The sequence below is a fragment of the Schistocerca gregaria genome, unplaced genomic scaffold (assembly GCF_023897955.1).
Source record: "Schistocerca gregaria isolate iqSchGreg1 unplaced genomic scaffold, iqSchGreg1.2 ptg000668l, whole genome shotgun sequence".
Classification (NCBI taxonomy): Eukaryota; Metazoa; Arthropoda; class Insecta; order Orthoptera; family Acrididae; genus Schistocerca; species Schistocerca gregaria.
The window spans coordinates 98,316-114,483 of NW_026062051.1; the positions used below are offsets into that span (position 1 = coordinate 98,316).

The 16,168-nt window shown below is 42.6% G+C and overlaps 4 protein-coding genes across 4 annotated transcripts; 1 reads left to right on the plus strand and 3 right to left on the minus strand.

Annotated features, from left to right (window-relative positions):
- The first annotated feature begins 6 nt into the window (after window positions 1–6).
- LOC126318465 (uncharacterized) lies at window positions 7–1,443 on the plus strand. Its single transcript, XM_049993403.1, has 3 exons — window positions 7–123; window positions 284–407; window positions 601–1,443. Exons 1-3 carry the CDS (start codon window positions 75–77, stop codon window positions 1,313–1,315), a joined length of 888 nt encoding a protein of 295 aa, XP_049849360.1. The 5' UTR covers window positions 7–74; the 3' UTR covers window positions 1,316–1,443.
- Window positions 1,440–2,772, minus strand: LOC126318427 (uncharacterized). The gene is made up of 3 exons (XM_049993365.1): window positions 2,654–2,772; window positions 2,146–2,531; window positions 1,440–2,083 (listed from the first exon to the last, which is right to left on the minus strand). The coding sequence occupies exons 2-3, from the start codon at window positions 2,444–2,446 to the stop codon at window positions 1,440–1,442; spliced, it is 945 nt and encodes a 314-aa protein (XP_049849322.1). The 5' UTR covers window positions 2,447–2,531; window positions 2,654–2,772.
- A 7,611-nt stretch (window positions 2,773–10,383) lies between these two features.
- LOC126318428 (citrate synthase-like) lies at window positions 10,384–12,657 on the minus strand. Its single transcript, XM_049993366.1, has 4 exons — window positions 12,273–12,657; window positions 12,068–12,190; window positions 11,661–11,944; window positions 10,384–11,487 (listed from the first exon to the last, which is right to left on the minus strand). Exons 1-4 carry the CDS (start codon window positions 12,275–12,277, stop codon window positions 10,478–10,480), a joined length of 1,422 nt encoding a protein of 473 aa, XP_049849323.1. The 5' UTR covers window positions 12,278–12,657; the 3' UTR covers window positions 10,384–10,477.
- A 781-nt stretch (window positions 12,658–13,438) lies between these two features.
- On the minus strand, window positions 13,439–16,115 carry LOC126318430 (glycerol-3-phosphate dehydrogenase [NAD(P)+]-like). The gene is made up of 3 exons (XM_049993367.1): window positions 15,935–16,115; window positions 15,560–15,679; window positions 13,439–15,447 (listed from the first exon to the last, which is right to left on the minus strand). Exons 1-3 carry the CDS (start codon window positions 16,067–16,069, stop codon window positions 14,653–14,655), a joined length of 1,050 nt encoding a protein of 349 aa, XP_049849324.1. The 5' UTR covers window positions 16,070–16,115; the 3' UTR covers window positions 13,439–14,652.
- Window positions 16,116–16,168: the final 53 nt, after the last annotated feature.

The following is a 16,168-nucleotide window of genomic DNA, read 5'->3' on the forward strand; positions in this document are numbered from 1 at the left end:
TATTTTAAAAGCGTGGTTTATTTTCTCGCGTATAGAACGAGTTAGCTTGCAGCAAGCTGCCAGTAAAATATTAGATGTGGTCAAAACCGTCTAACCATTTTGATTTAAGACTTGAGGAGCAAGGTGCGTAACTTGAAGTGTCACATAAGTATCTGATCTTCAGCGCACTCATCGAAAATCACCTGTGTTGTCGTCGTACATATATATATATTACCCGTTCAATGAACTGCTTGTATGCGCACGCGCACTATATGGTTCGCAATACGGTGGATATTTTGGCTAGAGCTATTCCACGGCATTCAAAACATCAAGCTACGAGGAATATGGGATCCAAGAAGAGCATGCAACATCATCAACGTCGAGCAGGATGCGAACATGAGGCAAATATTCACCTCTGTCAATGACCGGTATGTATAGGTAACTCACGAATCATGAAACGAGTTGAGTACATGTCTGGTCAGGAAATAAGGGAGGGAATCTGGTGCAGATCGAACCTGCGATCTGAGAGGCGTCAAGAGACGTCTAATTGTGGAATTTGTTCAGTTTGAATTTTTGCTAGAACAGTGTTTTACCGTTGTTACAAGACTAATTTTGTCTCAGCATTTTTTTGAAGTATCGATTCATTCTATCTCGAGAATTGAACATCTGTCCGAGCGTCAGAATATACGTGGATAATGGGATGCCTCTGATAGATCAGCCACAAATTGAATTTATACACAATCGTATGCTTCGAAGTTCTTCTCTTTTCCTAAGTTATTGTGGCCTTACAATGATGCATATGCGCCCGATATATTCTGATCAGAGAATATGGGTATCTGGTCTTATTAGCTATATATTTGAAAAGGAGGCATTGCGACCACTGCAGTCATCGTGCACCCTTAGATACCACCCAAGAAATCTCTCAAATGCTTTGTGTGTTATGTCATTTGACTGTCATCGAATTGTGGATTCGTACAACATTCTCCGTAATGGCATCCTTACTTTGACATACCTGACCAAAAATAAGAATCTGACGTTAGGAGTTTCGGCCTCGTGTTTGACGACGTATAAGCCTTTTTCGAAGTGGGTCGGTGCTTCAAGGCTTTCGATCGGCGGTTTGTGGACATTATCAGATCGAAACGTGACCGTCAGGGCATCTGCGCAGATAAGTCCAGGAAATCCAATAGCTAATCACAGGATAAGGTTGCTTACCGCATATCTCATTCCGGACGTAGGGGCGAGTTTGTACGCGTACGCGAAGTATGGATCGAAATATTCGTCGCCTAAGTTTGGAATAGGGATTCGATGGGAGGGAGATAATGCTCTTCACGTTTAGTTTGTGAGCGCGGAAGGGTTTGCAGAGGGGGCTCTTGATGGCTGTCAAACGTTCTAAGACACGTTGTGATATTATTCTTAAGAGAGCTGCAACATTCTTTGTGATATAAAAAAAATGCGATATTTTAATGTATTTCTTTTTTTATTCCACTAAGTTTATGGTCGTTCGAGTCTCTGCTGTCAGATGATGGGATACGGTCGTTGGCAAAGCGTTGAGTGTGTTGACGACTGCGAGAATGATTAGGAGAGATGCTGTTTTTTGCCTTCCCCCCACTCGGAGGACCATGACTGTAACCGCTTCGGAAATCTGATGAGTCACTATGGAAGGAACTGTAACTCCTTTTTCGGGGGAAGGGAGAAGATGTACGAAAATTTTCTATTGAATGATTCGAACGGTCGATAAAGGTTTTCAATTCGGTTTTTGAATAGGGAGAAGGCTGATAATTAGCGCCAGGGAGTGAGGATGACCCACGAGACGTCTGGACAGAATTTTGATGATTTTTCGTTAAGTTTCTAGATTCGTCTACAGTTGAATCAACTGTTGTTTCTGCGTTGGAGTTGGGCGGTGAATTATGTATTGTTCGTGTATTGAGAGAGCGTTTTGTCTCAGCCAGATTAGTTTCTTTGGTTCTGTCTATATCTTGGGTTTTTTTAAGTTCTGAAAACAGTGAATGCTTTTCACCATCCAAAAGTTCGATTTGTACTTCTATTTCTTTAATCCTCTTTTCTATTTTAGCCAGTGTGGCCATCTGAGTCTCTAACTCAATATCTTAAAAAAAAAATTAGACATCTAAAAGAAATATTTCTTTTCTTGTCAAAAGGGGAACGTACTTTCTGAAAGTGTGTTGTAGGCGTTTTCCTCATTGACCTTAGATGAAGGAGCCACGTTGTCGTCTTCATGCTTGGAAGTCTCTGCCGTACTTTCTCCAGGTCGAACACTGTCTTTTTCCTTGCCGTTGATAGTCGTCAATGGGTCTTTTCCTCCCAGCAGGAGATAACTCTGAATCCGCGCTTTGAGGAGTCTTCGGAGGGAAGGAGATATATCCTTGGCGGTAAAAGAAACGACATAAAACGGGTGCTTCCATTGTGGGACGTTGGCCAGTCTAGAAAAATCCACGCCATTAGTCGCCATGGCGAAAGAAATAAGCCTGAGCTACCTAAAAAAAGGCTTGTTTTCAAGATAGGAGGAAGTTACTTGGGTCAAAGAGACCGTCCGACTGTTAAAAAAAAAGAAGCGTTAGAGCCGCTCTTCGGCTAAAATATATTATGGGACAAAACAGTGATTATAAGAAAAAATTCACAAACGAGAGTGACCGTAAACATAAGACAGATAATATACCATTCAACGAGGGGCTATATGATGGACGCGATATTTATTCTGTTATTGTCCATCACAAGGTAGCTGCTATTTGGACTGCGACACGAATTCTGTTAATTAACATATACAAGGGACCATTTGGCTCTGACTCCTCTATGAATCGAAAAAAGCTTTTTTGGAGGTGGAAAAAAAAGAGGCCTCAATAAAACATTTATTCGGCCATGATACACAAAAGTGTACACACTTTTTTTGAGTGATCGTTCATTATTGGCTCTTCTAGTCGAGGGTTTAAATGTTTCCCTTCAAGAAGAGTCGCTTTATCTTTTTGATGATATTGATATGCATTGTGCTGGTAGTGGCGGCTTCGATATACCTTGGGGGTCACGGAAAGCGCGATTTGTTCGAGAACATTGGTCCGTTTGAACGCGCGGAGGAGTGGTCCGATGCGCGCCCATCGAACGCAGTAGAAACGGGACATCCATCTGAACCCATAGACTTTGTGGTTATCTGGGATGAATGCTCAAAAAACGATCAGTCAAAAGTGAAAAAAAACTGGTGCTTAGAAATGCAAAAGAATTCGTTCAAAAAAAATAAAGTGTGGTGGAGGAATTTACTGCTGAGCTCGCTAGAGACGAGCATGCCATGGATGCGAAAACTTATAGTTATTACGGCAGATCCAGAAGTTCTGTCACAATATCTGAACGTAAGCCGTTCACCATATATAGAAATTCTAGACCAAAGAGATTTTATACCATATCCTTCTGTCCCTGATTGGACGTCCGTTTTCTCACACCTGTACAAATATCAGAACCTAAGTGAGAGATTCATCTTCTGGCCAGATTGTGCGCTTCCCATCAATCTGATCGGTCCGAATGTGTTTTGGAACGCGACGACCTCGGTTATCAACGTTTTTGTCAAGCCGAATCGAGCGATTTCGGGGCAGTCTTGGACTCGATCCAAGGAGTTTGTTTTCGAGGAGTTTCTCCGAAGAGGCACGCATAGGGCCGATGTTATTGAAAGAATGGTCGGCAGAGTAAATCTGGACGTGCTGGACCCAATTTTGCTTGATAAAAAAGTATTTTTAGAGATCGAGAGGAAATTGAAAGAAAAGAACATGCAAGTTACAAGTTACACAGATTTGTTGGAAATGTACAGAATCTACATTTTGGTCAAGGACGCAATGGAATGGAGAGAATTGGATCAGATCGAGAGCGATCCACTTGAGCAAAATTTTGTTGATTTGTTGATAGAAGAAGGGCTGAAAGGGCGGAATCGGCCTGCTCTGTCACCAGAAAAGCATCACAGAATTCAGCTCGTCCCGTCGGTCTTGAAGGTAATTGAACAGCCAGGCGAATGCTTGCCGCAAATGTATGAACTTTTTATTATGCTCAAAAACACATTTTCCTATTAACTGACAATGTTGTGATGCAAGATTGACAAGCGCGTTTCAACAAGGAACCCTCATGATCTGCATTCTTGACGAGGAAGGGACGTGGTCCAGCAATGCTGTTTCCGTGATCCACGCGTTTCAGAAAAAGCTACATGGAAAAGTACCGACATACCTGATTCACCAACATGCCCCTGAAAACGTGGTACTTTGGATCACAGTAGTGTATCTAGTCGTCGTCTTGACTGCTTCGTATATGCTCACTCGGCGGGCGCAGTCTGGATAAAAAATCTTCTAATTTTTGGTAACAAAAAAAAAATCCAGTGACAAGCGCGCATTGAACGCCTCAAGGTCTTCTTTCTCCGGGCTTCACTGAATGCGCATGCGTTTCTTGTCAAATTCCGGATCATTCACTTTAAAAATGGAGGTCGCGTACGTCAACTGCTTCTTGGCCACATTCCGTGCTTTAAACTGTTCCAAAAGCGAAGCGGCGGTACTGGAAGATTCGATAAGGAGCCACGGGTCGAGAGAAACTCCGGTACCTGTATTGGGCAATAAACCGCACATGGAATTGCAGCGGTAAACAGGCTCTTCTCGTCTGGAGATTCGCGGCATGATCTGCTCTAAGAGAAAGCGCAAATCAGCTGGTAGCACCAAAGTCGTGTACATGTTCAAAAGGATTCTCCTAAAATGCGAATCGTTATCTCGAAACACGTATTCTAAAGTGTCAAAGAGCAACGTCCATAAATCTTTCCCATCCACGATCGAAGTCTGTAACATTGGCTCGGCGAGCAACTTCAACAACAAAATGATCAGCTTGTCGTACATCGCTTCGACCTCCGAACTCTTGCTTGTGCTGGACCGTACTCCGAACGTGGCGGCAGGGTCCGGTTTTGTCAAAATTTGTACCGATTCGTTGCTGATCCAACGTAAACACAAAATTTGAATCCATAAATAGAGCCGAGCCGATTTCCACCAATCGACGTCGTGAAGCAGCGGGAAAACCGCCGCGATGTCGTCTACCAATTTCATCAGACGCTCGGTGCAAAACTGAGTTGAAATAGGGTAAAACAGGCACGCCGAAGTGATTTGGAGAATAATGTATCCCATTCTTTCTTCCAAAATGTCTGTAGGAATCGAAGGTGGATAGCTTTCACTTTGCCCGAAGAAGCAGGCTCTCAGAGACAGCCGCTCGTCTTGACACTGACGCAGTTTTTTCCAAGTGTATTTTTGAACGTGATAACGTATTTGTTGGTCGAGTTGGACAAACGCACTCATGATTGCGTCCGTTTGGGAAACGCACGCAAAATCCCGAACGTCCTCTGTCGTCAGTTGGACGCGTGACACGAAGTACAAAAGCAATTCGGCGTAGACCTGGTGCGCAACGTAGGACCTGGGAAAAGACGGGGACGGATGCTTCGGTTTTTCCGCGGCCTGCTTCGAATCCGCAGCAGGCGGGCCAACGGCTTCGCCCTTGTTGTCGCTCGACGAACTTGCTTCGTCCTCCAAATTGTTGCAATACTTGACCAGCAAATGCATCTCCAACCAACGCATCTGTATGTTCCATACGCTCGTATTTCCAAAAATCTGCTTCATCTCATCCGAAACGACACTCGAGCTCAGCGCGCCCGAACGGATATTTCCCGTGTTGATGGTTGTCTGGTGAAACACGGAGTATAGGTCAATCGAGGATTCAAGGCGGCCAGGGAAACAAAAGATGCTGGACAGCTTCTCGGCCGAAAAGACAGCCAGCGATTTTGTGATGAAGCTGTCGCGAAACGACGTGACGTCTTCTCGATTTTTCACAGCCATCTGACTCAAGCTGACTCTTAAAACTTCGACCAGCGGACCTACGGTCGAAAACGGCAGGGAATCGCAGAGATCGATTGAAACGGTGTGTCTGCAAATAGGAAGGCTGGTCTCGAACGCAGAACGGCGTAAGTCGCTTGGAGTCCAACCAAAGATGTCTGTTCTTCCTTCAATCGTACTCAAGATGTCTATGAAAAATTTGGCTAGACCGGCCTCTCCGGACTCAATCGAGGAAATGCACTCAGAAGCGACCGTCGCGATCACCGATAGCAGCTTCCGGGTTGTGATCACGTGCTGCGTGATCAATTCCAGCAGCCACACCGAAAAGGCGCGCCGTGACGCTTCGCTGTGGCTTTGATCCCCCTTAGACGACCACCACATATCCAGGGCCCTTTTCATCGCCTGTCGAGCGGCACACTTGATCCAGTTAGACATGGCGGAGACGGACACGCCTACTTGAAAGCAGAGAGCGTGAATGAGCAGAGCCAGCGCCCTGCAGCGAGTCTCAGACGCCCCCGTCCCTGCCGGCGTCTTTAGCAGGTTGATCACGTCGAAGGACACGAGCTCTGAAAACGTCTCTAATCGGTACACATAGGGTTTGAGCCGGACGGCAACCGATTCGATAGCGTTTGGGTCGAAGTTCTGGTTCTGCCAATCGACCAGGACGTTTGCCGCTGCTTGAATTTCCCCGTTCGGGCCGGCCTTTGGAAACAAGTCGGAGAGATTCAATTTCTCGAGCTTTGGCACATTTTGGCGGATCAGAAACGACGAGACGCGTTCCGCGCGTCCAAATTTCGATATCAGCCTTTCCATTGTATGTACAATTGCGCGGTTCTCCCCTTGAGAAGCACGTTTCGACCAGAGCGCCTGAAGGAAGTCCGTGACGGTGTTTCCGGCCCAAATCATGTATTTGTACTTAGACACGTATGGTAGTACGTGGCCCAGAAGGATCGGCATGCACACGTCCGAACGCAAAAGATTCAACATAAATTGAAGTAAACTTCGAAAGTTTTCAATCTTTTCCAGGACAAAATAAACGTGCAACACCAGCATTTCGGCTTGCTCGATACGGTTGATCGAGGCTTCGCTATACAGAGCTTCTTCCGCCCTTTTCAAAAAACACTCTCCAACTTCGAATTGACTATAGGTATCGAGACGAGACAGGTGCTCGCATAATTCAGAATAGCCGCTTTTCGTTTGTTTTAGAATTTGTTCGATCAATCGATCGACCAGTTGTTCGGACGAGCGGATGTCCTCCTCAGGGTTGGCATCTGGTTGCTGTTGACTGAGGGCCTTTTGTCGCTGGTCCTTCTCGTACCCGTAGCTCCTTAGAACCGGAATGTGGCGCAAAAGCGTCAAGTGCCTCTTCTTTTTTTCGCTAAAAAAAGACTTGTCCAAAATGCTTCGAGCGTTCAAGTTGCACAGGTACTGGCTGTACGAAAACAGGCCCAGTCTAATCATGTCGTCGCACAAGATGGAGACCTTGCGAACTGTCTCGGGTGTCAAAGGAAGCGAGGCCGAATTGTCCAAAAAAGAAATCATGCAATCTTGAATCATCTCGAGACAATCTTCTTCTTCCGTCGACGCGACGTACATTTTGAGCAGCGAGGTGCATATGTAAATTCTATAGTGCGTCAGCGCGTACGCGTTGACCACCCATTGGAAGAGGAGTGAAACCAGCCGAGGTACACTTACCCTGAAGTCGCGAATTTCGGCCGACTGAAACGACGACTTGAATAGCTCGTCCATGTCCGGCCCTTGCAAGCAGGTGTTCAGTTTTTGCAACACGTTCGAAAAAAAGCTGGTGGGAGAGATGTGACCGTTCACGGCCTCCTTTTTCAAATACCGTCGACTCGACAACATCAAATTTTCTTGATATAGCATTTCGACGGCGATCGCCCATTTGTAAACTCTCAGATCCGTATGACTGAAGAAAACCTCCTTCGTAAGCGCGTCCGGGAACTTAGACAGGGAATGAACGGGGGAGGAACCCGACTTCGCCCCCAAAAGCATTTCATAAAGCGGATTGATGCGAGATTTCAGCGCAGACATGTATCTGGGCACGTAAACGACTAGCGTCTTCAGTACCAGCGTGAGCAGAGAATGAAGCTTTGTCTGGAACGGGTCACTCCTGGAAAAGTTCTGTACAGCGGAAAAGCTGGAAATATGCACGAATATCGAAGAGAGGCTTTCGATGACCTCATTTAAGTGAATCGGACAAAGCATCAAATCGGGCAAATATAACACAATCAATGACATAAGTAAGCACTGCAGCTTCGCGGTTGAATCCTGATCGGGGTAGGTAGAATACACCTTCATCCTATCCAGCACGCATTCAATTACGGTCTTCAGAGACACCAAGCCATCTCGGTAGGTCCACTGGAAAAGCCTGACGATATAAAGGATGCATTTTCTTGTCCTCGCAGCATCGCCACTTTTTTTAAGATACAGTGACTCAGAAGAGACGCAAAATTCCTTGACGAGCGCCTTGGTCCACTCCTCGTTTTTGTCCGTCCTTTGAACGGAAGAAGAGCTCGACGTGTGGTAGTAATGAACCTTAACAATCCACGCGGCCCTCACGAAAGGAACTTCGTATTCGGCCAAAGACTTGATTAGAACATCTATCTTGAAATGAAAAATACTAGTAATGTCTTGCAGTTTAACTTGAGGCTGAGCCAGAGCCTTCATCCAATTAGACCGCTCCCTTTGGTCCTTGTTAGTTAGAAGAGCGGGCAAAGTCGGCTTAGATCGAACGTTCGAGGGCTCTAGATTTATCTGCGCTTTGGTCCAAAACAGAACGTTCAACGCTCTATCAACTTCGTTCTTAAATGTCTCTGGCTGAATTTTGCGCTTCAAGCTTCCATATTCATTCGCCTACTTACGCCGTTTTTTTCAGAGCACACATATATTTTACACGGATTAGAGCGAAGTAGAAAGAATTGCAAGGTCATGAACATGCATCAGAAAAAATCTGATCAAAACAACACGATCTTAATTCCGCCGTTAAATATTGAAGAAAAAAAAAACGGAGTCGCGACCGCAAGAAATATATCGTACAACAAGTATCGGCTCTTTATAGCCGAACTCTATGTTTTCAGAAGTTATCATTTCCTCGGCATCGTGGCTCTGCAGAGATGATATGTCTGGCGGCCATGGATGTGCGTTCATAATCTCTGGAGGAATACAGGGCATCCAAGGCTTGGCCGGCCGAGTCAAATTTTGAGGAGTAGGGTTCGCCCACGCCATGTGGTTGATCCTCCTGTTCAACATGCCCTGATGTCCACCCCTTCGCATCGGTTAGTTTAGCACTTCTGAGTATAATGCGTGGGTGTGAAGAGACCGCGAGTCGTCAGAGAAGGGATGGACTTGAAAAAAAAGTAAATAAGCTTTTCTCACTAGTGCTAAACCAAAAATTCGAGGTTGAGGTAACGCAGAAAACTTAATAAAGAAAATTCAGTGAAACATAAAACTGCTGGTGTCTTCTCGGGTGAAAAATGATTGAAAGTAACGTAAAAAATAATTCGTGACGTGTGCTTAACTTGAGCTAAAATATCGGCTGCTGAAGGCGATTATTTTAACCTCTGGTTTTCCATATCGTTTTTCTGATAGAGAAGGTGGCGACTTAGTTATGCGCTCAGGCAAAGTTAATGGCATCAGGAAACTTTTTGAGATACATGGAAAAATCTCCAGTACGCGTATCTGAACATTACCTTTTCCCTTTGACAGTTTTATGCGTAGTAAAACTACAGATCAGTCAATTAACACGCCATCTACTCGGTGGGCACATTTGGAAGGGAGAGCAAATGAAAGACACTTTGTGCTGTATAAGACACGTTCTACACGTCCGCAAGACCTCTGAGAAAGTATAGAGTTACTCTTTGACAATTTAGAACTCACATTCTTTCAGATGCACCTATTTTTTAAACGGGTGCTATATGCGCCATTCTGATGTAAAAAAAAATGGGAAGTAAACTCCTTGCAGGACAAGACACTGTGATTAAATGTCCGCTTCTCACAATTGAACTCATGCGCCTGGCCATCGATTTTTTGACTATCTCCTCCAATTTCAGATGTCATTCATCGGCAGACGTCAAAACAATGGTCAAATCGAAAGGCTATGGAATGCTTTCAGTATATCTCCTGAATGATTTAGGTCACAGACCGGGGTAGACTTGTTGAATTGAACCAAGTTGGCAAGTAAACGGCCACATATAAATGCAATATTGTCGAAACAATTTTCTAATAACTCTACTATTTGTGTGCCGATGGTGCCAATAGAAGGCAAGTCCGAAAAATCTTAAAATCGTCTTAGTGTGCACGGTCTGGCTGTACCGAAAAACAGAGTATGTGTGAGAATTCATCGGCCAGCGCTCTGTAAATGCTAAACAGTCGCCGCGTCCAACTGCCCACTTAAATTAGCAGAAGAAATTCATTAAGATACGATTCCAAACTGATCTTTCATGTTTGATCATACCACAAGATCGAACAATCGAGATCAGAGAGTGATGCCGGATATCGATCGACCAAAGAACGAGAGATATTAATCAACCAATGCGAAATGAATGAAACAAATTTAACGGATCAATTTGCTTTGTACTACACAAAATAAAAAGAAATTCTAACATGAAAATTAGGCTAGATAAGATTGTCTAAAGTTTGGCAATAAGTCTGGGATCAATCCAACTGATTCCCAGGTCTCGCCTTCTTTCAAATCCGGATTCAATAGCCTTCAATGTACCTTCAGATGGCTGCCTGTCAGCCAAGGGAATGTACTTTAGATTCCTTTCACCTACGTATATTTGCCGCGGCCGATAAATTTTAGACTCCTTGTCATTTAGGCATTCTACCCAGTGGGCAAGCCAGCCCGCTGTTCTGGCGATTGTAAACATCACTGGAAACATGTCTGTGGGGAGTTGCATCGCTGAATAAATCAGCCCAGAGTAAAAGTCAACATTTGGATAGAGATGTCGCTCGATAAAATAGTCGTCGCTAAGAGCCAGCCTCTCTAGCTCCAATGCAAGTTTGAGCAAAGGAGACGTTCCCGTTACTTCAAAGACTTCATATGCGACTTTCTTAAGGATATTTGCACGTGGATCATATGTTTTGTAGACACGATGCCCGAAACCGAATATTTTGGCTTTTTTTTCTTTGACATTTTGTATAAACTTTGGAATGTTCTCAATTGACTTGATAGACTCCAGCATCCTTAGAACTGCCTCGTTAGCGCCACCGTGAAGACTTCCATATAGGGCGACAGCAGATCCAGCAACAGCAGAGTAGGGGTCGACACCTGTCGAAGTAAGCTGGCGAAGCGTGGCCGTAGAACAGTTTAGTCCATGCTCAGCATGGATAATCCAGATTTTATCCAGGGCTTTGACAAGCGTAGGATGGGGCTGATAATGGTTCTCTGTAAGATGATCTAGCATATAAAAAAAGTTTTCCGTGTAGTTTAATGGATGCAGAGAATTATGTTTCATAGGCATGTTATAGGGACGACCTATACGGTGGCGATACGCTTGCGCAGCAATTGTAGGAACCTTGCCCAAAATACGCAAAATTTGACGGTCTCTAGCTTTACTGGAACTAGTAAACAGATCCAAGCCTTCTAGTGCTGGATTGGCTTCTGGGTAAAACGTACCTAATGCCGCCATGCTAGAAACTGTGTGCAATTAATTCAAATGGTTATAATTTTTTGATAAGCCTTTCTCAGCAAACTTTACACAACACGCAAATATCTCGACACCGCTAAACATATTCAAAATCCATTACATAAAGAGCTGGCTACAAAAATGTTATGTCGAAAGACACACTTCTTTCTTGACGTTAACTTACTTAGCATGCCGCACGGATGTGCATTGTGGCGAAATTGACTCATCAAAGTTCCCAAATTGTTGTGAATAAATGAATGTTTGGCGAGTCCCTTCATCCATAGTTCTAGTTGCATCTTTTCTGGCAGTTTACCGTAAATCAAAAGATAGGAGACTTCAACGAATGTTGATTTTTCTACGAGTTCTTCAATTGCGTATCCACGATATGTCAATTTTCCCTTCTCTCCATCAATATGACTTATGGCCGACGTGCAACAGGCCGTATTGACATATCCAGGATCATATGAACTATCAAAAAAATGTTAGAGAGCGCCTGGCGCATGCAGTAAATTTTTGTGTAGACTATAACATTTGCCCGTTTAAAAACGTTATAATTCAGAATTGGAAGATGATAAAATAGTATAGACATACCCTAGGCCACTCCCATCTTTGAGCTTTAATTTCTTCAGTTCAGACGCTGAAATGAAGTTCCTGTATACAGGTATATTTATTTTGCTATTTGTGGAAGGACATGATACCGAGATACTCTCGCTGCTAAATACACGAATTTTGTTAGCTACCGCTATTGCAAGCACCGTCTTCAAACTCATTCAAAAATAACAGATATGTACACTACCTCATATTATAGTGCTACAAATCAATAAGGGTGGATTGATTCACGCTCTAAATTCTGGGTACAGAGAAAAGTAATTATTAATTTGGTAATGGTTGAATTTACAAAAAAAATTTTGTTGAAAATTCGAAGTTTACTTGACAACGCTTGCGCCTTTAGAATTGGTCAGTTATATTAAAACGCCACACCTATTCTAAAAAATCGAAGAAGCAAACTGTAGAGGCAGTATAGATAGGCCTGTATCATTTTTCAAATATGTGTGGTATGACGAAATATGTAATCTATATCAAATATCTTGAATCTAACATTTTGTCTATTCTACTCGGTTTTTACATGTCGATAAGAACTTTTTTCCCACTTTTCGTGTAATAAACATTGCCTGAGAATTAGAATAAAAACAAGATCAATTACTAAATAGAACAAATATTTTCTCAAATTATTCAGGAAAATGTGTGCCGAAAATTTTTTTTGCAAGTTGAGAGGCAGAAAACAGATCTTGTTTAAGTTCACATGTACTTTTTACTTGTGCATACGGAAAAGATAGAGATGTAATATATTGAATGTTGAACATTAGGTTGATGGCCAGACAAATACGGCTAGACGTTGTTTGAACGTCGCTAGAATTTGTAGAATTAAACTATTACTGCAAACTGTGTGCTTTTTTTTGCTCTCAGCCACCGGTCTGAGCTAGTATATGTTTCTGAGGTTTAGACATGCGAGAAAGCTGTATTCAGCTGCATGAAATACAAGGATGATTTGTTGCTAATGTTAGAGTTTGAATGCAATTAGATATCAAATACTCCAATTGTCATCTCGGACCTATGGAGATCGGGATACAGAATTCATCATAGATCAAAGCATCTTTTTTGATAGCAAGGGGCAGATCGATGCATCATAAAGACGTTTTGTCAATATTACCGAGAGCTATAAATAAGGTGCATGCAATTAGAATCTGAATATGAAAAGTGTATATATTTTGACATACCAAATCAAGAAATGTGTACTGCACGCACTAATATTGAATTGATATTTTTATTCAGTTTCGGACTAAAACAGAATACAACCTGTACATAATTGAATGTCTCATGACCGAGCATGTGTTGAATCTTTCAAATACACAATTCTTATTGCAGAAACCAGCATTTCAACTACCACATTGATGAGCTATTTCTGAATATCAAAAAAATTTGAAAGTGCCAAATAACAAAAATATTCTAAAGGATAATAGCTGAAAATTTCGACTACTCGATCTAGTACCAGTACCGATACCTGACGAAAGGTAAAAACATTCAAATTTCAAAAATAGATACTAATGATCTGCAACAGATTTTTTCCGTGAGTGCGACACCTGCTTGATTATTTATACACATAATTCGTCAAAAATGTACTTCTTAAAAAAACACAACCGATGATTGCAGTACAAAAATTTTTTAGCCAGCACAAGCGTAAACTACGTATGGTCATAATTTGAATCGTATCCACAGATGGACAGGGGACACTATTACGACGCAATTTCCAGAAGTTATAACCAGCTCCATGGTCAAGAGCAACAAAGAAAACTAGCCGCCATATCCGCACACGTACAAATAGATTTAAACACTTGGTTCCTGGATGTTGGCTGTGGGACTGGGCTTTCGTATTCTAATATCTGCTGTCGGTATCAATATGGTTTAGATCCATCTATGAACCTCATTCACCAAATAAGTGAAGAGACGCCTGCATATGGATGCGTTGTAAAGGGACAGGGTGAACGACTACCCTTTCGATCAAAAATGTTTGACTTGGTTCTCTGCCTCACTGCCATACACAACTTTGACAATTTCAGAGAGGGCATCAAAGAAATGCAAAGAGTTTCGAAAGAAAATGGCTATATAGTGATAACCGTATTGAAGAAGTTTGAGCATTCCAAAACGATCTGTGAACACATCAAAAAGAGTTTGTATGTTCAGAAGGAACTAGACGATCTCCACGATTATATATACATTTGCACCAACTCGACAGATCAGGATAAATTAGAAAAAAAAAACGTGGAAATATGAATTCATTAGGCATATTTCACTAGTCCTCAACTGTCACTTATTAAAAAGGATTCAAAAAATCTAGAAAATATTTTTTTCGATTTATAGGAGGTTATTTCTTTTCAGTAGCATGTTAATGATGTAGCGACCTTGTACAAGTTGATCTCATTTTGGGTGTGGCCGGAATACAAGGTAGGGCCAATCATGAGCAGCTCCACCTAGATGCCAGTTTTTTATTGTCTGGACCCTTTTTCATAGACGATGGCCTGAACGTGGTATTCAGGTGTCGACGGATTTAAAGGAAACAAATGGTGCGCAAGGGACACATTAGAAGTACTGCATCTTTAAGCAGTAAAGTTTGGACTTTACACAGTTTTTTGTGAGGAATGACTCCAAAATTCTAAAATAGCTTTCTTGACTGGTTCGCCATTGAAAAGAACGTTATAGATAATATCCAAAATGGGTGTGTTCAATTTCAATTTTTTTGAAAGTAAATAAAAACTTTCTGTTGTAGTATATCCTTCAGCACGTTTGTGTTGACTTTCTAGCTGTTCCAATGCATCGGCAACGGGCATGCCTTGTCCTATTAATTCTCCGAAATACCTGTTTCTGGATTTTCCGAAGGCGGTTGTGAGGGCATCGCCCATCCATGCATGGCTGCCTATATCGAAAGTTTCATGCTTGGCACCGAGCGCCAATGCAAGATGGTACATTTCTCGCATGGATTCCGAAACAAAGGCGGCCTTGCTGCTGACATCATAGCCCAGTCCATCATAGAATCCAGCAGCAATTGAAATCACGTTCTTCAGGGATCCTGCCATTTGGACGCCTAATACGTCATTGCTTGGATTGAGCTTAAAATACGATGTTTGAAGCAAATCGGCCACATATCGAGCGACACTGATATCTTCACATGCGACGTCGGCAGCGATAGGCCAGTTTTTGGTGATCTCTTCAGCAATCATTCCACCGCTCAATGTCGCAAACCACGTCTTGTGGGAACAATTTGCAAGCTCCTCAGCTGCAATTTCACTCATGTTTTTATTGGTCCCAGACTCGAGTGCCTTGGCCGTATTTAAGAAAATGACATCTCGGTGAATTAAAGGACATATTTCTTTCATCATAGAGCGAAAATATTGACCTGGGACGGCCAATAAAATCTGCATACCGATAGAAGCATAAAGTCAGCACGCAAAATTTCAAAACGAATTCTTTACACATCAAACCGCAAAGTGACACAAAGAGCGATAATTAGTAGATAAAAGTACGTACGAAATTAGATTTTTCAATAACTTCGCCTTGTACAGAAGTTGTGACCACGTGGGGACTTAGCACAACATCTTTATGAAAAATAGGATGTTTTTTTGTTCGTTGAATAAATTCAACATATTTCTTAAAAAAAAGTTAAAACTCGAACATCAAACCCTCTCAGACAATCGAAAAAACACATATGAGACCAAATTGGTAAATTTTAGACACTGTTTAGAGCGCTATCAGATACATCGGTATGCCCCGTTAAGCGGCCGGGCGCCGCACAAAACGGCACGACCAAGATTAGATTGTGTCATATAAAAAAGTGAGCCTTTTAAAAGTTTAAGAGGCGCGAGAAGTTCCCTCTTCTAAACACATGAGGTGACGTTAGCGTACGGTAACTGGATCATAACCAATAATAGGAATTTTAGGGTACTTGTCGCCCAAAATTTTGGCCATCGCAAAGCCGAACTGACCAAGGCCAAATATACCTATTGCGGTGGGTGGAGCAGAAGTGACACTAGGCGTCATTTGTTATTGAAATAGAAGAGGTGACAGTTCAAGAGCAGAGTTAACTAAAAAAATATCAACTGAAAACCTTTTTTTTTTGACATTTTTTGTCTAAAGCCA

Excerpts from the sequence above, each read along its gene's own strand:
- LOC126318465 (XM_049993403.1), top strand. The coding sequence starts at position 75 with ATGTGGTCAAAACCGTCTAACCATTTTGATTTAAGACTTGAGGAGCAA. Across the intron at positions 124-283 it reads TTTAAGACTTGAGGAGCAAG|AGCTATTCCACGGCATTCAA; the intron begins GTGCGTAACTTG and ends TATTTTGGCTAG. Across the intron at positions 408-600 it reads TTCACCTCTGTCAATGACCG|CATTTTTTTGAAGTATCGAT; the intron begins GTATGTATAGGT and ends ATTTTGTCTCAG.
- LOC126318427 (XM_049993365.1), bottom strand. The coding sequence starts at position 2,446 with ATGGCGACTAATGGCGTGGATTTTTCTAGACTGGCCAACGTCCCACAA. Across the intron at positions 2,084-2,145 it reads CTACAACACACTTTCAGAAA|ATATTGAGTTAGAGACTCAG; the intron begins GTACGTTCCCCT and ends TTTTTTTTTAAG.
- LOC126318428 (XM_049993366.1), bottom strand. Across the intron at positions 11,945-12,067 it reads AAAGATGGGAGTGGCCTAGG|TTCATATGATCCTGGATATG; the intron begins GTATGTCTATAC and ends TTTTTTTGATAG. Across the intron at positions 11,488-11,660 it reads ACATCCGTGCGGCATGCTAA|TTTCTAGCATGGCGGCATTA; the intron begins GTAAGTTAACGT and ends AATTGCACACAG.
- LOC126318430 (XM_049993367.1), bottom strand. The coding sequence starts at position 16,069 with ATGACGCCTAGTGTCACTTCTGCTCCACCCACCGCAATAGGTATATTT. Across the intron at positions 15,680-15,934 it reads TTGGTTATGATCCAGTTACC|AAATATGTTGAATTTATTCA; the intron begins GTACGCTAACGT and ends CTTTTTTTTAAG. Across the intron at positions 15,448-15,559 it reads TTATTGAAAAATCTAATTTC|ATTTTATTGGCCGTCCCAGG; the intron begins GTACGTACTTTT and ends ATCGGTATGCAG.